The 24,115-nt window shown below is 46.1% G+C and overlaps 1 protein-coding gene across 1 annotated transcript; it reads left to right on the plus strand.

Annotated features, from left to right (window-relative positions):
- Positions 1 to 562: 562 nt before the first annotated feature.
- Positions 563 to 23,795, plus strand: notch1a (notch receptor 1a). Its single transcript, XM_070850113.1, has 34 exons — positions 563 to 675; positions 1,861 to 1,942; positions 8,639 to 8,901; positions 8,996 to 9,334; positions 10,393 to 10,515; positions 10,640 to 10,873; positions 10,980 to 11,135; positions 11,224 to 11,409; positions 11,575 to 11,688; positions 12,309 to 12,422; positions 12,543 to 12,776; positions 12,877 to 12,987; positions 14,156 to 14,348; positions 14,460 to 14,605; positions 14,729 to 14,842; positions 15,500 to 15,619; positions 15,730 to 15,882; positions 15,982 to 16,210; positions 16,324 to 16,525; positions 16,633 to 16,786; positions 16,913 to 17,097; positions 17,222 to 17,354; positions 17,458 to 17,715; positions 17,823 to 17,935; positions 18,052 to 18,623; positions 18,721 to 19,161; positions 19,300 to 19,445; positions 19,562 to 19,775; positions 19,930 to 20,014; positions 20,139 to 20,301; positions 20,449 to 20,747; positions 20,855 to 21,002; positions 21,097 to 21,194; positions 21,302 to 23,795. The coding sequence occupies exons 1-34, from the start codon at positions 618 to 620 to the stop codon at positions 22,553 to 22,555; spliced, it is 7,434 nt and encodes a 2,477-aa protein (XP_070706214.1). The 5' UTR covers positions 563 to 617; the 3' UTR covers positions 22,556 to 23,795.
- Positions 23,796 to 24,115: the final 320 nt, after the last annotated feature.

The raw sequence follows: 24,115 nt of genomic DNA on the forward strand, positions 1-24,115 counted from the left end.
GAGTAAAAATACGTTTGATTAAATAAGTTAAATAAGTTCAAAATAACAAAATGTACTTAAAGTACTGCTGTATTGGGAAGCTATAGATGCATGACAGTACATCAGACATTATAAACGTACCATTTGCAAAATCTTAATTTGCAAAGTAATTGGTCCATAAAGCTGTAAAGTGAGTGATGTGGGGTAAAAAGTACAATATATAAAAGAGTACTGTTTAATATCATTGTCTTATAAGTAATGTCATGTTTTATGTGCTTTTGTGGAGAGAGTGAGAGAGAGAGAGAGAGAGAGAGAGAGAGAGAGGGAGAGGGAGAGCTTTTATTTGTCCTGAGGAGGAGGAGGAGGAGGGTTGAGGGGGGGTGGAGAGGAGGAGGAGGAGGAGGAGGAGGAACTTGTAGAGTTGCCTGCAGATTTCATTGAGAACTCGGAAAGCACCAGAGCAACACCTATGAACTGAGTCCTCTTGAAGACTTTTGCTCTGTCTCTGTTGGATTTACCCCCTTTTTCCCCCCCATAAAGGATATCTAATTCACTCCGACGCCTGGAATATACCAACCTGCGGATCTATGCCAACCCTACGTGGGAGTCAACGACATTTGTGAAGTTGAAGAAGAGGAATGTATCGTTTCTTTGTGAAACTAACATTTCTGATTCCTGCAATCGTCGTCTCACAAGGTAAAATGTCTCCAAAAGATTTGTTACAGAGAATTACGAGCTTCAGAACGTGAAAGGGGCCAACAAGGACATTCTAACAATCCAAATTATAAGGCTGGGAAAAGTTAATAGTAGGCTAGAATGTGTAGTAGTACTAGTTGTAGTAATAGTCTGTGTTCCTTTCGTCGCTCCTGCAGCTGTAAAAGTAGGAGCTGAAGATCAAAAACTGATGAATACCTCTGAACCTCTGGAAAGACTTTTCTGGAGTGGTTTTATGAGCCTTTCTCGGTCGTGGGAATAAACGCGCTACAAGTGCGGCAGCCAAGTGCTGCGGTGCGCTTGGCAGCTGATCTCCCCGGTGCACGCTCATGAAAAGTTCTTTTACGCAAGTTAACTGTTTACTCTGTCTGCACACCCACGCCAGACTCACAAATGTAACCAGCCTTTTACTTTTAATTCAGAACTTTATCATCAAAACTTCCTGTGTGGGCCAGAACTCTTAATTTCACTGGGTTTGAACTTTATTTCAATGGTTCTACTCAGTTAGAATAAATGATGATAAAACTTTGGATGTTGGTTGTAAGAAACTTTCAAATTGTCCTGAGAACCGGTTTTAAATAACATGGGAGATAATGGATGCTGGTGCGTGTGTTGGGGCAGGGGGGGACGCGAGGAGAACGCGCGGGGGGGGGCACCTTTTGTCTGCATGTGTTGTGAGTGCCGGGTGGAGGGTGTGGGGGTGGGTGAGGTGCTGTTATTCCCGTCTGCCGGTAAACAATGCCCGAGGAGAGTGTTTTATGGCTCGTGCTGGACTCTGATTTCTTTTGTTCCGCATCTGAGCCCCGCAGCTGCTGCGCTTTCCCCGCAAAAGCGTGCGCCCCCCTCCCCACCAACCCCTCCACCCGCCCCCCCAAAAAAGAAAGCCACGCACCACGCGCTCTGGCCGCACCGGTGTCCACGACAGGCTTCCCAATATCCCCCACGGACAACTGTGTAACAAATCAATTAAAGATCAGGAGGTGGACGCGCGCGTGTGCATTAAAAATGAATTCCTGTGAATAAATATATATTAAAAATCTCTCCGATGAATAACCCCCCCCCCAATAATCCTCGTTAATCCCAACAGCTTGTTATACAGTGTGGATTTCACTCATGCTGTGTTTGTGATTTAATGCTGAGTTTTAATATTTTTCATGTGCTCAACAGGTCTAAAATGCTCTCTGCCCACTGAATCATGCCTGAATGGAGGGAGGTGTGAAGCCACCTCAAATGGAAATGGAGAATGCAAGTAAGTAACAGTAAGGAGACAAAAAAGCAGCAACATGCGATGCACCAGATGTTGCACTGCAGGCCACTACAAAACATTAGCATTTCCTGTCTCTTTTTGCATTGTCTGTGTGGCGTTTGTCGCTGTGTTTTGGAATTTGTGCAGCCTCAGAAGTGCAGTATAGTGCGATTTTGGTACTTGAAAGTGCTTTTTTGGCTGGAAAGAAAAAGGGGCCGCATATGCCCCCTTTCATTCCAGCCTTTGAGCGGGCCCTGTGCCCAGCAACCAGAGGCCCTTGAGGTTCTTCTGAGCTGGTGCGCTCCTGTACCCCTCCAGGAGCCGCATTGCTCTGCAAGGCTGCACACATTCCCTAAAGAGAAAAGATTTTAAGAAGTGAAGAAATAAAAAGAGAGTGTGCTTCCAGAGAGGTGAGAGAGGGTTAGCTGGACAAAAGCACACCCCACCCCACCCCCACATCAGCGGGCCCGTTAATGAATGCAAGACCCCTTCACCAGCAAAGTGAGAGGACGCGTCCAGTCCTAAATCTTGTTTTTCTGCCCTTTCATGGGCGACAGCTGGGGCTCGCCCGCCGCCCGTCACCCATTGTCCTGCAGTCAGAATAATGCTGTGTGACTAATCTGAGTAGGGCTTCCCATCATGCCACAGCCACCCCAAACACCACAACACACACCAAACCCCTGCCATAACCCCCACCAACCCCCCTCTGTCCAACCCTAACACCCCCCCCCCCTCCTTTTTCAGAAGGCTTGTCTCCTGCTTTCTGAATGAATACACCCCCCACCCCCCACCTTACCCGCTTATGATCTCCATTAGAAAGCCAGATGGCTGTGAAATGTAATTGGATTGGATGTCAAGAGAGTGAGATTAATTGGAATAAAGTGCAGAAATTTGAAGGCAAACAAGCAGGAACAGACAGAGAGGCAGATTGTGGACTATTTGTTTAGTCTATGGATTGATGCTAATAGTTTGTGGGTGAGATACTTAACATATATGCTAACATATTCCCTTAAACTGACCTACATGTGAGTCTGTGAGTTAACTGATTCGCTTTATTTCACTTTTCTTGTGTCAGAAGGCAAAAGATGAGGTGAAAAGAGGATGTCAAATTTTAGGATTTACTGATAGAAGGTCCTGAGGAGAGATAGTGAAGTTTTTTGAAATCATTTTTTATTTTGATTTCCAGCTGTGGCATGATTTTTATTCATCTGTAAAGAAGCTCAGGGGTGGCCTGGCTTACCCTGAGGGCATGTGGTCATGGCAGGCGCTTCTCTGGTCTGCAGGGACAAGGGGGAGCTATTGAAGAGCCCACGCTGCTAGCCCAGGCCCGCTGATTCACAATATCTAATCTGCACACTCCGCACACACACACACACACACAGACCTCCACACAGACCTCCGCACGTGTGCACACACTCGCACACAGAAACTCTCCCTCCACCCTCCTCCTCCACAAAGCTGTTATTGTGGTCTCCATCTCTGCTCAGCCCAATTAAAAACAGGCAGGATAAGAGCATCACTTCACCCACCCGCGCTCTCTCTTCCTCCTTGCTTTTCCTCTCATTAATCATTCATCTCTGCCAAGCCAAGCAGCCATCAGTCACAGGGTGCACTGGGAGATTCAGCGCTCAGGGGTCAGAGTGTAGCGTCTATACCAGGGGAGCTTCCAAAAACGGTCCATCTTGTGGTTTCATCATCACTTTTTCAATTGTGTGCTACAGTCTCAAGGAGGTTTAGTTATGGTGACGTGTGGAAAGTCCACAAAGTTTTGCAACCTGGTTAAAGAGGAAAAGAGGCTGGCATTCTGATGAGGGACACTGATGCCTCAGATTCAGACTAGAGATGAGTTGCATGGGGTTAAGATGTGCAATCCCCGTCACATGATGTTAAATGAAAGGTCAAAGGGTTAAATGCTAAAGTGCTTTAAACCCACATACGCAGCTCTTGAAGTCAGTGGTGAGTCTTGTCGTGCATTGAGGTTTGAGCAGCAGTGTGTAAGCATATGGTGACACAGATTTGAGTGGCAAGGTAGATTTAAATCCTCTTTCAGCACAGTTCCCACGAGTGTGAGAGCAGAGAGTGAAATCACATGTTGGCAAAGAGAACAAGGTTAGGCTTGGTGTAAACTGTGGTAATCAGATGTCTTATGGATGATTTTAGTTGGATTAAGCCTGTGTTGAGACAAACTTGGTATTCCATTACCCCTTTGTGCAGAAAGGATGTTTTTCTCCCCATCCTGATTCTAAAAATACTCGCACTTAATTTAAATCAAGTTAATTCTGATCATCCCTAAAACAGGAACTGGCTTTTGTTCTCTATATTTGGCTGCTGTATATTTATCTCTCTGATGTTGATTGAGCTCATCTTTTGTTTGTAACTGGCGTAATCTTGTTACATGTATCTGACCCACAAAGACAGAGAGCAGTAACAAAAGAAAAGGTGAAGTTAAGAAAAAGGGATTTCATGTTTTCAGGGAATAGAAGCATATTGAATTTCTCCTTACATGTGCAACACTGTAATTCTTTCTAAGGGTGCTTTGCTTATTACTCTTGACTCCACAGACAAATTCATTACAGGCTTCAGTTTGGGGGAAACCAGATTCTTGTCTAGACTTAAGAGTGTACTGTACTTAGTTTCGTGGTGGTTGTAGGCGCACAGAAACAACAACAAGCCACCGTAATGGGGAAGCACTCGGTCATAGTTCTGTGAAGTAAGGGGTTATCTGAAGGTCTGGGGCTTCCTGTTTCCCATGGAGCTGTAGTCGTCTTGCTATGTAGGCAGCTTAAAAAGGTGTAAGGGCACAGTGCTGTGTGAGTCAAATTTAGTTTCCACTGGTGAAACAGTAATGAGGGCATAGTGAGGTTGCAAGGTTGTTGCCCTCAACCCCGCCTTTGCATGACTGACAGTCATTGCTGCTTTGCTGAAATAGACACTGTTTTGGTCTGAGGTGACTGTTAATAATAAACTCAGAAAACATCTTAACTGTCTCGCTACATGCCTCAAATACTTCAAGATGTCTGACAGAAATAGACCGAGACAGAAAATTTGACTGAAATGCTGCAGCGGTTGGTGCGATCAGACTTCTCTGACCTTGCACAGAGCTGTCCGGTATTGCATATTGATGATAAAATGTCTCACGCATAAAGACTGTCTAGAGCGAGCTCAGCACCGCTAAAAAGATGTTCCAGTCTCCCTTAAGGAATGCCGCTCTTCATTTGTCCTCCTATAGGATTACCAAGCAGGTCTCTGTTAAGGCTCAGCTCCATGTGGGTTTAAGCGAATCAGGAGCATACAAGTGCATGGCTGGGTCAAGTGTGCCTGCTGGTGTTGGGCTTTTATTGGGGTTTAAGCTCCAAGGCTGCCACTCCCTTGCTTGAGCCCATTCCCTAGATGCCAGGACCCCTCTAATATAGCGGGGAATGAGGTTGGTGGGACCTTAAAACAAGCCCAAAAAGCTACTTTGGAGAGAACCTTCAATACATAGTCAAATATTTCCCCACATTTAGTGTCAATGGGGCCTCAGAGTAGACTGGCCAGTGATCAGGATCCTGTGAGTCTGGAGAATCTCAGAGCAGGTCGATCAAAGCTTTGCTGTCATAGCTGAGAGATAAGAGGCTATTTGGTAATAGTGAGTGCTGAAAGTTCAAAGACACCCGCTCAGGCTGTCGAATGTAGAAACCCCAACTCTTTTGGCAGGTCAGTGTTGCTCACTTTAGTGTTGCATGCCACAGGGTATGGGGCAATGGGGTAAATGGGTTAGATTCACATGTGTGGGTGCGTGCATGCTTCCCTATCTGTGTTTTAATCCCATGCATGAGAGGCATCTGCTATGAGACAAGAAAGACTAGGAGGAAAACAGGGGACTGACATAGGATAATAGGCCCAGTCCAGCTCCAAACTGAGGATGTTGTGGTTACATGCTGTGTACCCACCTGAGTAATGGACTCCAGGCTAGAGGTACATCAGCAGGTGTGTTGTCACTGATAACCATCGTAAAAAGTGGAGTGGCAGGCAGGTGTTTTTCCTTGTTTGACTGTGAGCTCTGCATACAGCCACCGAAATAAATCTGCCACCAGTAGAGAAAGGTGTATCGGCTCACTCACACACACAGACACTGTCGAAGTTATGACCCTGGTGTTTGTTAACTGGTATTTTGTGTGTGAAAGTGATCTTGCAGTCATTAGTCAAGCAGGTGCTCAGTCCTCGTCACTGTGGCTGACCCTCATAAATCTTCCCACCTCACTCTTTTTAAAGAGTGACACAGGAAATAGCTTAATCACTATTAAAACGAGCTCTGTTTTTAACTGGAAGAACTATTTTGATTTAACTCCACAAAGGCAACACAATATTTTAAATGCAGACATATTATTCTACTATTTATGTGCTGCTTGTGCCTGCAGTGTTAGAAAACTGCAGCTTGACAGAGGAAAGAGAGATGTCTGAAGAATTCATTCACTTGCTTGTATGTATCGCTGTATGCATGGCTATCATGTATGCATGTGTTGACAATATTCATCTTCTACTGCAGTATCAAACCCAATGATCTGAGTAAAGTGCAGATCAGTCATTGTGGTGGGAGTTCAGAGCCTTTTAGACCCACTACATTTCTCATTTCCTCAAGCTTCACTGCCTTGTTCTTAGTCTTACTAACAGATGTTGACCTTAGGGGTCAGACCCTAAGTAATGATTAGACACATCTAAGGGAACATCAGCTAACTGGACAAAATGAATTAGGTGCAAAGTGAAGAAACAAATAGCCATTTAAGGAGGAAAAGGGGGAGAGCGAGTGTCGAAGTGCATGAGAAAATAGAGACAGTAAGGTAATAGTCTCCTAAATAATATGAAAGAACAACCGAAACTCACACACATGATTACTGTATGTCACCCTCAGCCATTTACATAACATTTTCCACTTTGGTGGCATTTCCAGCGCACAGTGGGGCTGGTTTTGTGTCGGAGGATAAAGTCACCCCCAGAGTGGCAGATGGTAGATCAGGCCCAGCGGGGAGAAAAGAGAGAAGGGAGAGAAGGCAAAGAGGCCGTCCCGCAGTCACAAAAGTGTTTGGGGTCAGAGTTCAGGGAAGCATCTGCTCCGGCCTGAGGGGACATTACATCGCTGGGAGAGACCTGTTGCCGTGGTGCGTGGGTGGATCTTTATCTCAGACTGGGCCAACTTCAGGACAAAGAGGATCTATTACAGTTAGTTAGCATGGGATGACACACACATGAGTGCACACGCATACAGATTATTGATAACATCTGTTTCATCAGACCTTATGAAACTGAGTGATTTTATGCCACAGCAGTGATTACTGATTAGTCAGTGTGTTTTCTCGGCAAAGTGAAGTGGGAAGCAGGGAAACTTCAAAGTCACCCCAAATGCTTTTACAATCTTCTGCCAATTGCAACTGTCTGGGCACCCTGTGGGGCACATGGGACTGTTAAAATTTCCCTGATTGGTCTCACCTAACTAAGTCAACAAGGGAGTTTTCAGCAGTGCCGTGTGACATAAGGAGAAAGCTGTAAAAAGCAAACTGCTGGGAGTTGTAAAAAGTCAACATGGGAGAGAAACGAGAAAACAGAAGGGCCGAATGTGAGCTGAAGTTGAGACGGGAAGAAGAGGGACAGCAGAGTCAGTGTTTTGCAGAAAATATGAAATCAAAAGAGGAACAGGTAGGAAGAAAGGAATTAAGAATAAATGCTGTGGTTGAGGGGGTGGGGAGGGGGGTGAAGAGACAGAAGTTGCAACAGCTGACTTCACATGGGTTCTTTATGTCCCTGGAGGAGAGGTTGGCTTGTCAGCACCCCCATCTGACAAGGGGACAGAGGGGAGGGAGGGAGGAGGGATATGTGGGGGGGAGGGGGAGGAGCCCTGTCCAACAGCTGCCTTCATTAACATGCGCACCTGCTCCCTGTGGAGATACTTGGAGGCCAACAGATGCCCTCCCTTACGCATAAACACTTGCACGCTCATATGCCCAACTACACACTCACACACAAGCTCCAATTTAAACAGAAACTATTTTTTGCTGATTTAAATGCTCCTGCATGTGACACATAGGACATCACCATTATGTACAAGCTGCATATTAAATGATGTCTAAGTAGTTTGCAGTTTGGAATTCAGTACCAGTGAATCATGAGTCATTTTTTTTGGCAAAAATGTACCCAGACAATGCAAAAGAGAGGCCAGTCTTCATCTATGTTCAGCGTCTATGTCTTCATATAATCATCCAGTTTGAGCTATGTGACTGTAGCAGCATCCATACTTAGTCTGGATGGGAGGAAAGCACCCAGGGGCTTAGGGCCTGAATGCTGTGCTTCATATAGGACATCCAGAGCCGGCACAGTCCCCTTGATCTCTAGGGTCATCCAGGATCAGTGTGGACAGCATGGGGGCGAAAGGTAGATGGGAACGGGCTGTTACGGCTAGACTATTTCGTGCCGTCTGTTGTCCCAGCAGAATGTGTTTTCAAGGTTCTGAGGGAGTCTAATCCAGAGAGACACACTAGAACAACATGCTGCCCCTGTCCGGCTGCAGTGGGACTTTCCTGGGCGGGAAACTTTTAGTCCCCCACCACTACTCCCTCCTCCCACCCTCCTCGTATTCCCCTTCTATTTAGATAATTGTTCCCATGATTTAAACTAAAAACTTGTTTTCTAATTGTGACTACTTGCTTGTTTACCGTCTACTCCCAGGTGTCCCAGTGACTATGTAGGCAACCGGTGCCAGTATCCAAGTCCATGCAGCCCTTCACCTTGCCGCAATGGTGGCGAATGCCGCGCTGTTTCCCACGGCAACACGTTTGATTTCCGGTGCGCGTGCCGCCTGGGTTTCACTGACCGGCTATGCCTGACTCCCACCAACCATGCCTGCATGAGCTCCCCCTGTCGCAATGGAGGAACATGTGATCTCATTACCCTCACTGCCTACCGCTGCCGCTGCCCACCTGGTTGGTCAGGTATGTAGATACAGTTTGATCAAATACAGTTTTTACGCTGTGCCGCTGCTTTCTCTGAACCTGAATAATGAATGACTCTTGTTTTCTTTTCAAGGGAAAACCTGCCAGCTTGCCAACCCATGTGCGTCCAATCCATGTGCAAACGGTGGCCAGTGCTCAGCCTTTGATTCCACCTACATCTGCACCTGCCCACCCGCCTTCCATGGCCAGACCTGCAAGCAAGACGTCAACGAGTGTGCCCAGAGTCCCTCTCCCTGTCTTAATGGTGGTGTGTGTGTGAATGAGGTGGGCTCATACCACTGCCGCTGTCCTCAAGAGTACACTGGCCAACACTGTGAGACCCCCTACATGCCATGCAGCCCCTCGCCATGCCAAAATGGAGGCACCTGTGTGCAGAAGGGAGACACCATTTATGACTGCAGCTGCCTGCCAGGTAACACACAAACACACATGTCCATGTAAATAAGCAGACCAATAGTATTTAGCTTTATTCTGGAGACATATGGAGTTGCATATGGCTAGTGCAACGACAAAGCGCTCACTTTTGTTTTCCTATTACATCATTTGACCTAAAAGCCCGTCTGTAGTTGTAGTAAAATCTGATGGAGTGGAATGAGTAATCTCTAGTTACCCCCCTCCCATCTCTCACTGCCAGCCCTCACTGGCAGGATGCGGCCCCACAGGCGTTTCCTCCTGATAATCACCAGCGAACCCCCCCCCCAACATCAGGGATAGGCACAGAAACGTATAGATATACACACCCTATTCGTGAGGTCACACACGCACACAAAAATACCTTGTTTTTCAACTAAATACAGCCGGTCTGTTAGGCATCTGTATTGTGTTGGCACTCAAAGCTGTGCAGTATTGTGTAAAACTTTGGATAATCTTGGGCAATTATGGTTACCGCTGTTACAGGCAGAGCAGCAGCTGTGAGGAAACTTTTTCTCCTCAAATCACAGTGTACTAAACACATTTCTATTTTTCTGGAATGTCATATATTTAGTGATTATTTAAGCTTTCAGCTGCCTGTGTTGTCTGATTGAGTGCTCATGACCAGCACAGAGGAAGCTGTTTAGATATGCAGATGAATGAGAGATATTGTGGGACTGTGTGTTAAAGTTTAACCCACGCTGTGTGTCTCTCGTGGGTGTCCGTGCTGGAATGCGGCTTGATAGCAGAGCTGCACGGGCACCTGCAGAGCTGTAGGCTGATAGTTAATCAGACTATCGCGGCTGTAAAACACCCACTCAAGCCTTTGATGTTTGAGGAGGAGACAAGTTGCATTGTCATCTACAGGGCATTAAAACAATTTGCCACGAGGATGTAGACAGGTTATCTCTTGCAAGTGCACAGTGATAACAATATGAAGAAAGGGTCTGATTGTTAACTTAAAGCAAATGTTTCTAGAACTTTTTTCTGTACATTTGTTACTCCCCACTTTTTCACACATTGTCTCTTTTTTTGTCTTGTTCTCTACCTGTTCGCCAGGCTTCACGGGTCAGCACTGTGAGCATAACATCGATGACTGTCCAGGCCACAACTGCCAGAATGGCGGTGTGTGTGTGGATGGTGTGAACACCTACAATTGCCAGTGCCCACCTCATTACACAGGTAACCTTTTACCAAGAGAGTAACCACAGATTTTTAACTTGAAACTTGAAATTGAAAAAAAAAAGCGTTTACAAACTTGTAGTCACTCTGTTCTTATTCCTTTTTTCTTCATAAATGCTTTCAGGTCAATACTGCACAGAAAATGTGGACGAGTGTGAGTTGATGCCCAATGCATGCCAGAATGGAGGAACGTGCCACGACACTCACGGCAGCTATCACTGCGTCTGCGTCAACGGGTGGACGGGTGACGACTGCAGCGAGAACATTGATGACTGTGCCAGCGCTGCTTGCTACCACGGCGCGACCTGCCACGACCGAGTAGCCTCCTTCTTCTGCGAGTGTCCCCATGGGCGCACAGGTACGACTCTCCATGGCTGTTCCAGAAATCCTGCAGTTACAGATTATGAGTTTATTGAAGTGAATGAGTGCAGTTTGAGGGACATTTGCTCTTGCTGTGCTCATAGGTTTGCTGTGCCACCTTGATGACGCCTGCATCAGCAATCCATGTCAAAAAGGTTCCAACTGTGACACCAACCCAGTCAATGGCAAGGCAATCTGCACGTGTCCCCCAGGTTATACCGGATCAGCCTGCAACCTGGACATTGATGAATGCTCACTCGGTAAGATATAAAGTCAACTGTTTCGTCCTTTTGCAGTGACACATTAATTACCACACATGTATGACACCTTGTATCTTAAATCTTGTAGGTGCCAACCCTTGTGAACATGGTGGTCGCTGCCTCAACACCAAAGGCTCTTTCCAGTGCAAGTGTCTTCAAGGATACGAAGGACCTCGTTGTGAGATGGACGTCAATGAATGCATGTCTAATCCTTGCCATAATGATGCCACCTGCCTGGACCAGATCGGAGGGTTCCACTGCATCTGTATGCCAGGTATAAGCATATGTTTATATCGCATGGAGAGGGAAAGAGGAAAGCTAATTCCATGAATCTTTGTCATTTTGGACCATTATTAAACCCTGGAATCATGACTTGAATAAGAAATGAACCACGATTTGACTAATAATCATGCATCCTCATGTGTCCCTTGGATTACAGGATACGAGGGTGTGTTCTGTCACATCAACACAGATGAGTGTGCCAGCCAGCCTTGTCTCAACAACGGCAAGTGCATCGACAAGATCAACTCTTTCCACTGCGAGTGCCCCAAAGGTGAGAAAATATCAGGGAATGTGAGGGATGAAAGGGTTAATGGAGTGAAAGGAATAGGTTCTTGGATCTTTTGGGTCTAAATTTACCCCTTTTTGGTCAGACAATGGGAGCAGAGAGGAGACTATAAAAGAGTAAATCATTAACTTAGCTGTCAATGAGTATAGCACGCCATATATGGTTCACCGAATGAATGTGAATGATTTACTTCTAATATTGATACTGAAGAGTTTTTGGGTGAACAGGACAGAGTGGATCAGGTTGCAGGAACATTAGCATATTTGGCGGGCATGAGAGTTTGTGTTAGAGCTTAGCGGCATAATTGGGGGGCAGGGATTGGTTTATGGCTGGTAAGCTGGAGGCCATTGTGTCTGGTTTAAAAGAAAGATTTCACTGCACAGTAAGAACCAAGGAGTAAGAGGAGGGAGGGCTTGTGGAAGGAGGGTTGTGGAATGATTTGTTAGGACTTACAGGGACCTACTGCAGATGCAAATGAGCTCCCCTGTTCTCAATTTTGCCCATGATATACAGAATGTAACGTGCTAAAGTATTGTTAAGAAATTTCACACATTTAATGAGTGATCTAAAGAAAAAACTCTTTATTTTATTCAATGCATTTGCAGGTTTTTCAGGGAGTCTGTGTCAGGTGGACATTGATGAATGTGCTAGCACCCCCTGCAAGAATGGAGCCAAGTGTACCGACGGTCCCAACAAGTACACCTGCGAATGTGCTGAAGGTAAACCAAACAATGGCCTTTTCTGAGTTCTCTTTCAAATTTCTTTGCAATTTTTGTAGTTTCTCTCCAAATGAACACTTCCATTATTCTATTAAATACTTACTCACTTTTCCTGTCCAGGTTACACAGGACAGCACTGTGAGACTGACATCAACGAGTGCTACTCTGACCCTTGCCACTATGGCACCTGTAAGGATGGCCTAGCCTCCTTCACCTGCTACTGCCGCCCTGGTTACACCGGCCGCTTGTGTGAGACCAACATCAATGAGTGTCTAAGCCAACCCTGCAAGAATGGTGGCACTTGTCAGGACAGGGAGAACACATATATGTGTGCCTGCCCCAAAGGCACTGCAGGTGAGACTTCAACTATCAATATTAAACTCTCTCAGATTCTTCCAGCTACACTTTCTAGATTTTTCTTGTATGCTTTGCTCACATGTGTTCCGGTTGACAGGTTTCAATTGTGAGGTGAACCTGGACGACTGTAAGAGCAAACCGTGCGACTACGGGAGGTGCATCGACAAAATCAACGGCTACGAGTGTGCATGTGAGCCCGGCTACACCGGTGAGCACTGGGTGGAGTTTACAGGTGCAGGGGGATGGTCCCCTGAGCTTTGGGTGGGGCAGGTAGGACAGGTGGCTGGCGGGTCCACTCCTGCGGAACAATGGTGTCAGATTGCCTGTGTGGGATGGAGTGGGGGATAGAGAAAGGAACACAGTCCCCAACCTGATACACACACACAAAGCGCTAACTTTGTTTGCCATTTGAAAAGGCTGTGACGTTGAGCCTGCAAAGAGTCTGTAAGGTGATACTTTAAAAGGAAAAGAGCCTGGCCTTTAATCACATATCTGATGTTTATTCGTGTGTAACTGCGTGACAAATCCCATAAATATCTCCGATTTAATTGTTTTCCCCTCACTTACTTCACATGTCCACCTGTAATGTACTAGTATACAAAACTTAAGTGACAAAGTCTTGTCCCAACAAGTGGGCCGCTCTTGTCCTCCTCCCTTTCATGGCCCAACCGAGCCGGTTCTGACTGGTAGTGGCCTTGTGATTATGCTAGAAAGGGGGCAGGGAGGAACAAGTGTGTGTGTGCATCCCTCCTCCTCTTCCTCCCCTCCATCTTTTTGTGCTGATAGGGTGAGTGTGGAGGGCACGGCAGGACTGAGACACAGAGGGACAGAGGACTATTGTAACTGAAGATCAGGCAGTTGGGCCCTCCCCTCCTGATTGATGAAGAGCAGAGGAGGAGGGAGCTGGGTAGGGGATCAGAGGGGGGTTTAATTGTTACTCGGCTGTGTGTGAAATGGGTCTGGCCTTCTGTCCCTGTAAACAGCTCTGGGTGAGGTAGTTCTCCCCGGATGGGGGTTAGTTGTGTGTGTGTGTCAATAGGGAGAGCAGCTACAGCCACCCCCCTCTCTTCTGGCATCACCTCCCCCTCTCAGATCCAGCTGAAGCCCTCCTTCTGCCTATTCAACAGGGCCCCATTCAATCAATGGAGGAGAGGCAAAGGGGCCTCCAGGGGCCGCCAGGCTAGGCACACATTAGAGCTGCTACAGCTTTTGCCTGTTAAATGTTGTGGGAGTCTTTAGCTGTTAGCTCTCTTAATTGTCTAAAAGTGACACAGTGCACCTCATTCATAATGGCCAGTGTAGATATTTATCAATTTGCATCTCTCAAATGGAATATATGCTCTATTGTCCTAAAATCATATCTAATTTTCTTTCAGGTGCAATGTGTAACATCAACATTGATGAGTGTGCCATCAACCCCTGTCACAACGGGGGCACATGCGTTGATGGCATTAACAGCTTTACCTGCCTGTGCCCAGAGGGCTACAACGATGCCACTTGTTTGTCTCAGGTGGATGAGTGTGGCAGCAACCCCTGCATCCACGGCCGATGCCAGGACCTCATCAATGGGTGAGCACAGATCCAGTTTTAAGATGAATAATCTGCAAAAAATAAAACTCACTCAATCGAAGAAAAAAAAAATGCTGCTTACCTAACATTGCATTTTCCATTGCATTGAAGCTACAAATGTACCTGTGACTCTGGCTGGAGTGGCCCAAACTGCGACATCAATAACAACGAGTGTGAGTCCAACCCGTGCATGAACGGGGGAACCTGCAAGGACATGACTAGCGGATACCACTGCACCTGCCGAGTCGGCTTCACAGGTCAGTTGTAACCCTTATGACCTCTTATCACTCCCTTTCTTTTGCTTTGCTCATTAGAGAGTGAGTGTGTGCCCCGTTAGCCTACATCTAACCCAAGTGTGTTCTCTAATCCTGCCACTTTAGGACCTAACTGCCAGACTAACATCAACGAGTGTGCCTCCAACCCTTGCCTCAACCAGGGCACCTGCATCGATGATGTGGCTGGATACAAGTGCAACTGTTTGCTGCCCTACACTGGTACGACATGTAGCTGCTTAGTTTTCACATAAAGGATCAGACTATTACCTGGGCTGTTTAATTTAGTTTGCTGCTGACTTAGCTGTATGCACAGGTCTGAAAATTTATCTATCTTCCACTTTCCACACAGAAGGCTTATCTTCTCCTATCTCATGTTGTTTTAGAAAACATCACCTAATGGCCACTAACAGGGATGTCTCTGTGTGGAAAATATCTCCGTGTCTGTTTTGCAGGGATAACAGTGTGTGTGTGTGTGCGTGTGTGTGTGTGTGTGTGTGTGTGTGTGTGTGTGTGTGTGTGTGTGTGTGTGTGTGTGTGTGTGTGTGTGTGTGTGTGTGTATGTTTTGGAATAACATGCTACAGTGGCTAATATAAGCCGGAGAGCTGGAGCCTGCTCCAAGCCCTATTCCCACTTCCTGTTTCCTGTCTGTGATCGCACAATAGCAGGAAACAGGAAGGCCCTTCCTGTTTGGCTAAGTCGTCATGGAAATGGATAAGGAAGTGGGATGGAAACTGGGATTTGTGTCATTGCTCGAACTGAAATCTTTTATGAGTGTCTGGAATGGAAGCAAATGGAAATTTAATATTGATTTTGTGATGGCAGTTGCTTTGTATTATTAATGCAAACACTGATGGTTTTTTTTGCTCTACTACCAGGTGAAAACTGTGAGATCCTGCTGGCTCCCTGCAGCCCAAGACCCTGCAAAAACGGTGGAGTATGTAAGGAATCTGAAGACTACCAGAGCTTCTCCTGCATCTGCCCTGAGGGATGGCAAGGTATTCATCCATCCGTTACTTTTTCACCTGGTCCAAACTGGCCATAAATATTTCCATCCATCAGACAATGTGATATGACTTTCCTCTAACTATTTTCTTTTCCCTTCAAGGTCAAACATGTGAGATTGATATCAACGAATGCGTGAAGAGCCCATGCCGCAATGGTGCTATTTGCCATAACACTATGGGTGGCTACCAGTGCAAGTGTCAGCCAGGTTACACTGGCCAGAAGTGTGAGACAGACACTGATGACTGCAAACCAAGTAAGGAGCAGATTTTTACATTTGCAAGTCCTCATTGTTTCTATAATTCAAAACATTACTAAGAAATTGTGATTTTATTTCCTCTTTTCTGTGTTTCAGATCCTTGCAGTAATGGTGGTTTCTGCCGCGATGACATCAACAGTTTCGCATGTACCTGTCTGCCTGGGTTCCGTGGTGGTAGATGTGAGCAGGACATAAATGAGTGTGAGAGTAACCCCTGTAGGAACGGTGCCAACTGCACAGATTGTGTCAACAGCTACACCTGCACCTGCCCACCTGGCTTCGGTGGTATCAACTGTGAGATCAACACCAACGACTGCACCGACAGGTAGCGCAGAATATTTTTTACTGTGCTTATTTAACCATCACATTTTGCTAAATAATCAACCCAGAGCAAGTCTAATGATGTTGTAATATCTTAATTTTCTTCTGTTTCTTCAGCTCTTGCTTCAATGGCGGCACCTGTGTGGATGGAATTAATGCGTTCACCTGCTTGTGTTTACCTGGATTCACTGGCAGCTACTGCCAATACGATATCAATGAGTGTGATTCCAAGCCGTGCCTCAATGGAGGCACCTGTCTTGACAGTTATGGGACGTACAAGTGCACTTGTCCTCATGGGTACACAGGAGTCAATTGTCAGGTAGGGTGAAATTCTCTTTTGTCAATTGTACAGGGCTGTGTGATGGTTTCATGCATTCCTTCTCTCTATACAGCTTATTAAGTTTGTCTCTTTGTCTTCCTTCTTAGAATCTTGTGCGTTGGTGTGATTCATCCCCCTGTAAAAATGGAGGTTCATGCTGGCAGCAGGGAGCCTCTTACACCTGCCAGTGTCAGACTGGATGGACTGGCCTCTATTGTGACATCCCCAGTGTGTCATGTGAGGTCGCAGCCAAACAGCAAGGTATGATAGCCAATCAAAAGTTAGTGTACATCATGTGATGATGAGGCTTTTTATGTTAAACTTGTTGATTCTACAGGTCCTGAGTGTGATTTGTACATTCTGTAACTTCTACCTTGTTTATTTCAGGGGTGGAGGTGGCTCACCTGTGCAGGAACTCAGGCCAGTGTCTGGACGCTGGAAACACACATTACTGCCGCTGCCAGGCAGGCTACACCGGGAGTTACTGCCAGGACCAAGTGGATGAGTGCTCACCCAATCCTTGCCAAAATGGAGCTGTCTGCACTGATTATCTGGGAGGCTACAGTTGTGAGGTAGGTTAAATTGGAATTAAACAAATCACGTGGAAATCCGCAGATATGCCAATCGAGAGTAATTGTACAAAATTTGATTATAACAAATAAAAGGTCAATTTTGATTTTACTTTTTCTCTGTCAGTGTGTCCCTGGCTACCATGGTGTAAACTGCTCCAAAGAGATCAATGAATGTCAGTCACAGCCCTGTCAGAATGGAGGCACCTGTATTGACCTCATCAACACATATAAGTGCTCCTGTCCCAGAGGAACACAAGGTAGTGTATACCTGTATAGCACAAAAAATACATTTGACAAACAAATGTGACCACAAATTGAGGATATGGATATCATCTGACCTAACGTTTATGTTTTCCGCAGGTGTTCACTGCGAGATTAATTTGGATGACTGCACCCCCTCCACGGACCCACTGACCAACGAGCCCAAGTGCTTCAACAATGGCAAGTGTGTGGACCGCATTGGAGGATACCAGTGTATGTGCCCGCCAGGGTACGTAGGCGAGCGCTGTGAAGGTGACGTCAACGAGTGTTTGTCAGACCCCTGTGACCCCAGAGGGTCCTACAACTGCATTCAGCTCACCAACAGCTACCGCTGTGAATGCCGAACAGGCTATACAGGTACTAATGTGCATTTGGCAACATAAAACAAGACTACACTATACCTTTTGTGCAGTGTCGAAATGGCGAACAAATTGTGACACATCAATTTTGCCTCTGTTCTCCAGGTCAGCGCTGTGACAAGGTGTTTGATGGCTGTAAAGGAAGACCCTGCAGGAATGGAGGATCATGTGCTGTTGCCAGTAACACACCTCATGGTTTCATCTGCAAATGTCCACCTGTGAGTAAAGCTCTGTGTTCCACCAATATTATTAACTTATTAGAGATCATTTTACTAAATGTTAATACTCAAGTATAGCACAATGACTATAACCCCTGTCCATTTCTATCCTCAAGGGCTTCACCGGCTCTTCTTGCGAGTATGATTCTCGCTCCTGTGGGAGTCTGAATTGCAGGAATGGAGGTACATGTGTGTCGGGCCACATAGGCCCACGCTGCCTGTGTCCACCCACCTTCACTGGGCCTGAGTGCCAGACCCCCACCGACAGCCTCTGCATCTCCAACCCCTGCTACAATGGTGGCACTTGCCAGATCACCCCAGAGGTGCCTTTCTTCCAGTGCAGCTGCCCCAGCAATTTCAACGGCCTGCTGTGCCACATCCTGGACTATTCATTTATTGGAGGTTTTGGCCGGGACATCACCCCACCTCCGGAAGTGGAGGTGAGCTGCGAGATTCCTCAGTGTGACGAGTGGGCCGGGAACCATATCTGCGACTCGCTGTGCAACAACCACGCCTGTGGCTGGGATGGAGGAGACTGCTCACTTAACTTCGATGATCCTTGGCAAAACTGCTCTGCAGCCTTACAGTGTTGGCGCTACTTCAACGATGGGAAGTGTGATGGCCAGTGCAACAGCCCTGGGTGTCTTTATGATGGCTTCGATTGTCAGGGACAGGAAGGACAGTGCAAGTAAGTCTAGGAAATAGAGAAAAATGCTAAATATTTTGTCCTATAGTTGTGTTCTTTTCAATCAGAATACTAACCCAATCTTCTTCCTTTCTTCCAGCCCACTGTATGACCAGTACTGTAAAGACCACTATGCTGACGGTCACTGTGATCAGGGCTGCAACAATGCAGAGTGCGAATGGGACGGCCTGGACTGTGCCAACAACATGCCAGAGAAGCTGGCAGACGGGCACTTAGTTCTGGTGGTCCACATTCCCCCAGAACAGCTTAAGAATCGTTCTTCAGTCTTCCTCAGAGACCTCAGCAGTGTTCTCCACACCAACGTGGTGTTCCGCCGTGATGCCAAAGGAGAACCAATGATCTTTCCTTACTATGGCAATGAACAGGACCTTGTGAAACATAACGTTCTGAAGCGCTCAGCAGATGGCTGGCCCGAGTGGGCTTCAGTGCCAGCCAATGTTTTGGGTCAAGTGAAGGAAAGCGTCTCAGCCATGGTCAGCCCTCGGAAACGCAGAGAGCTGGATCCTGTGCAAGTCAAAGGGTGGGCACCACAAAAAGTCACAATTCTTCTTGTGTATCTGTAAAACATATCTCTAATGTTTCAAGCAGGAAAATGATTAGTTTTTGGATTAGAGAAAAGTGTTCATGTGTTAATGTTTCCACCCATTTCTGCTCGTAGGTCTGTGGTGTACCTGGAGATTGACAACCGTCAGTGTTACCAGCAGTCGACTGAATGCTTCCAGAGTGCGACAGATGTAGCTGCATTCCTTGGAGCATTGGCTTCCAGTGGGAATCTCAACGTTCCCTATATTGAAGCTGTCACCAGTATGTAACTAATCTCCAGCCTTTTTGTATACACAGTATATTTAACATGCTAGATTAACAATGGTCACCAAGTCGAAATCTTTAGTAACACATAGTGACTTTGACTGTCTTTCCAGGTGTGAGACCTACTCCCCCCGGTCCTGAGCTCTACCCCATGTATGTTGTCTTCCTGGGCTTGGCCGCCTTGGGTTTTGTCTGCCTGGGTGTTTTAGTGTCACGTAAGCGGCGACGAGAGCACGGCCAGCTCTGGTTTCCTGAGGGATTCAAAGTGTCAGAACCAAGCAAAAAGAAACGCAGAGAGCCGTTGGGAGAGGATTCTGTGGGACTGAAGTAAGTAGACTTTGAAAGTGGAATATGAGGGCAACTATGCTTTATAGTCTGCCTGCAGCTGGGTCTATTCTTAGCCTTGACCTGCAGCAGTGCACTGTAACATGTTGTATATGATGTCATATAACTTGTCTAACGTGGCTCCTCTTTTCAACAGACCGATGAAAAACTCTGACATCAATCTCATGGATGACAATCAAAATGAATGGGATGATGAGGATCCAGAATGCAGACGCTTCAGGGTAAGACAAACAATTTGAAATGAGCTTCCTCTTGTCTAAATACACTATATTTTACGATACTGTTTGATGTCAACTGTTTTCATGTGTGCTACTCATGCTGACGTTGTGATATTTGGTCTTTCAGTTTGAGGAGCAGGCCATGTTGGATTTGAGCGATCATACCGACCACAGGAAATGGACGCAGCAGCATCTGGATGCAGCTGACCTGCGTATTGCGTCCATTGCTCCTACCCCACCACAGGGAGAGATAGAGAATGACTGCATGGATGTCAATGTTAGAGGACCAGGTGTGTACACTGACTACTAGATGATTTACAGAATTACTGAGCAAGCGTCGTCATGAAAATCCCCTAAAAGATTTTGTAATCTTACAGACACATGACATACACATGAATTGGGGGGACTGGGAATAATCCTCTACCTTCCTGTTTCAGATGGTTTCACTCCCCTGATGATCGCCTCCTGCAGTGGTGGAGGACTGGAGACTGGTAACAGTGAAGAAGAAGAGGATCCCTCAGCAGAAATCATCTCTGACTTCATTTACCAGGGCGCCAACCTCCACAACCAGACTGACCGCACAGGTGAGACTGCCCTCCACCTGGCTGCTCGATATGCCCGCTCAGATGCTGCCAAACGCCTCCTGGAGTCCAGCGCTGATGCCAATGTTCAGGACAACATGGGACGCACACCGCTTCACGCTGCTGTGGCTGCAGATGCACAGGGAGTGTTCCAGGTAACCGCCCCCCTCCACTGGAGTCTCATATCTCTCCATGCTTTGATTTCTGAAAATGTGTGCAGCAGCTTAAAAGCACTTAACTAAACAAGTCTCTGTCTGTGCAGATTTTAATCCGAAACCGCGCCACTGATCTTGATGCCCGCATGCACGATGGAACAACACCTCTGATTCTGGCAGCTCGACTGGCAGTTGAGGGCATGGTGGAAGAGCTTATCAACTGCCACGCTGATGCCAATGCCACCGATGATTCTGGTAGCTAACGTTTTATCTACCTCCATATGTCCATAAAAATCCCCCAATGTGGTGGGCTGAAAATCAACCTTCTGCCTTTTTGCTGTCTCTGCAGGTAAATCTGCTCTTCATTGGGCCGCAGCCGTAAACAACGTGGAGGCTGCTGTGGTGCTTCTGAAAAATGGTGCCAACAAAGACATGCAAGACAACAAGGTATGTGAAACCATGTGACTGTGATAGAGCTATTTGACAGGGATTTAAATCATCACATTCACAGTAGTATGCCTAGCGTGTTAACTGTTATATTGTTTGCTTTGTAGGAAGAGACACCGATCTTCCTTGCAGCCCGTGAAGGCAGCTATGAGACAGCCAAGGTTCTTCTGGAGCATTTTGCCAATCGTGAGATCACTGACCATCTTGATCAGCTGCCCAGAGACATCGCCCAGGAACGCATGCACCACGACATCGTCCGCCTCCTGGATGAGTACAACGTGGTTAGGAGTCCGGGGCTTCACAGTGCCCCCCTAAGCACCCCCAGCCTCTCCCCACCCCTCTGCTCCCCCAATGACTACCTTAGCAACTTCAAGCCCACCCTGTCTGTCAAGAAGGTTCGCAAACTTAGCTCCGGAAAAGGAGGGAAGGATGGAGGCAAAGATAATAGAATTAAGAAGAAAAAGTCACTAGATGGCAAGAGTAACTTGCTAGACACGTCAGCTGTCCTCTCCCCGGTTGACTCCCTCGAGTCACCGCACGGTTACTTGTCTGATGTGGCCTCACCTCCCATGACATCGCCTTTCCAGCAGTCCCCACCCATGTCTCTAAATCACCTCCAAGGCAATGGAGACTCCCACATGGGCCAGATGAGCATGGGCAAGGATATGGGCTGCATGTCTTTTGATCCTAACCCACCCCGTCTCTCTCACCTGCCTGTGTCCAGCCCCAGCAGCCAGGGTACAACATCCATAGGTGGCAGCAGAGGAGGCCAGTGTGACTGGGTCTCCAGGATGCACCCAGGCGTAGGCCAGCAAGGAAGCTTCACCCAGGCGCCACCCATGTCCCACAGTATGATGGGTGCTTTGCATGGTGTCGGCACTGCCACTCTGTCTCAGATTATGGGCTATCAGAATATGCAGACCAGCCACCTCAGCTCGCCTGCACACATGATGCAGCAGCCTCACTCGCGGCAGCTCCAGCACCAGAACTCCAACTCCACCACAGCCGGGCAGTCCGTCAACCAGAGCTTCCCGAACATCGAGCTGAATGGCTCCGACATGCAGCAAAACAATGGCCGCTCTATGCCCATCCACACTGTAATGCCCCAAGAGACACAGATTCTCGGCACCCAATTTCTCACCCCTCCCTCCCAGCACAGCTATTCTGGCCCCATGGACAACACACCTAACCACCAGCTACAGGTGCCCGACCACCCGTTTCTAACTCCCTCCCCTGGCTCCCCTGACCAGTGGTCCAGCTCGTCGCCACATTCCAACATGTCCGATTGGTCGGAAGGCATCTCCAGCCCGCCTACAAGTATCCATTCGCAGATGAATTTGATCCCAGACCAGTTTAAGTAGAGACTTGTAAAGTGGACAAAACTCGTTAGAATATATAAATTCACACAGAAAGAGAGTGACAAAGCTGTCTCAAGACTGAACATGCTCCTTTTTTATTATCAGTTTTTATACTAACGACAAGAACAGTTTTAGTAATTTTGTATTTATTTATGTGCTTTTTTTGACCTGAAATATAAAGAAGATGCTTTTATATTTATGCTTTTTTATTTTTATTTTTTTTTTGTTCTGTTATGTATTGGAAGATTAGAAACCGTTTAAAAAGGAGTGTATATCAGAAAAAAAGACTCCTAAATGTGTACACTGGCTATTTATTTGTGTCTTGTGTTGCTATATTCACTGGATTTATTTTGATCTTTTGATGCATCGGTCTTCACAAATGTTATTTTTTGGGATTTGCATTGCATTATGTTTGTACAGAGTTTTTCCAGCTTTTATAGATTATTTTAAAATTTTCAGTATTAATTATATTTTAACCTCCTTTGTCTTTTTAAGTGACGCAGGTTTTGTTACTGAACTACATTTCACTAAGTCTTATCACTGAGTCTGTGTTAGATGATGATCAAATATATATATATTAAGTGTCACCTTTCATAATGTTGCTTGCTACACTGTCCTCTATTAGCAAAATCATAATGAGATTAACTGAGCAGAGGGAACAGAGATCTTATCATTTACTTTGGAGATTTGGGACCTGAAAGCACAGAACAAATATCCCTCATCAGTTGAAAGATGCTTTTCAAAATGAACAGAAAATGCGTCTGGATCAACCTGAGCCTATTTTATTGAGTAATGGTCTGGGCTGTTGCTGAAGAATTGATTTGTGATCATTTATGATGCAAGAACTGTTTCTTTTTTTCATAATGTATCCCGAATCAGTGATTATGGTTACCATGTTTAACCTGTTAAGTGTTAAATTGCGGACCTGTTGTAGAAAACTGAAATGTTACATTCGCCACAGTTTAAAATAGTGCCAGTGTGATCTTTTTGTTTTTCCTAAGAAGAGCAACGTATTTGTGAGATTTCTCGTAAAAAATGTCTTCATGGTGGAGAACATTGTTTGGGAGAGAAATGGGGACCTTTTTGTGTTTAATGACACCACCTGCACTTTGTAAAGGAGCGTGGTTTAAGGTGTCTAAATGTCATGTTTTATAAACTAATTCAGTTTTTAAGAAAAGATGTAATTCAAAATCAATGTTCATGCAAAGTTGTAGTTTGCAAAGAAGTATTTCTTGATTAAAAATGTTTTGTAAAAATTGTCTTGATTCAATAAAAGCTGCTGTTAAGCCTTAAGTTATGTCTTCCTTTCTGGTTTTAATCTATTGTGATTGTGGCTGAGAGTATGATCAACATCCAGTGCGTGAAAATGAAAAGTGAACTCCCTCTATCACCACAGGTGTTGGTGTCTGACGCCCTCTGATGGTGATAATCTGATAGTACCGCAGTGAAAATAACATCACTGCTGTTGCTGGAAATGTTTCCATTTTTTTCCGGCAGAGCATTTAGATGTGAATACATTTGTGGATGTCACCATAAAAAACGTAGCTAAATAACGAGCAACAG

The sequence above is a fragment of the Pempheris klunzingeri genome, chromosome 19, assembly GCF_042242105.1.
Source record: "Pempheris klunzingeri isolate RE-2024b chromosome 19, fPemKlu1.hap1, whole genome shotgun sequence".
Classification (NCBI taxonomy): Eukaryota; Metazoa; Chordata; class Actinopteri; order Acropomatiformes; family Pempheridae; genus Pempheris; species Pempheris klunzingeri.

Coding starts and splice junctions, on each gene's coding strand:
- notch1a (XM_070850113.1), top strand. CDS start 618: ATGTATCGTTTCTTTGTGAAACTAACATTTCTGATTCCTGCAATCGTC. Junction 19,162..19,299: donor GATCCTGTGCAAGTCAAAGG/GTGGGCACCACA, acceptor TTCTGCTCGTAG/GTCTGTGGTGTACCTGGAGA. Junction 21,195..21,301: donor AAGACATGCAAGACAACAAG/GTATGTGAAACC, acceptor TTTGCTTTGTAG/GAAGAGACACCGATCTTCCT.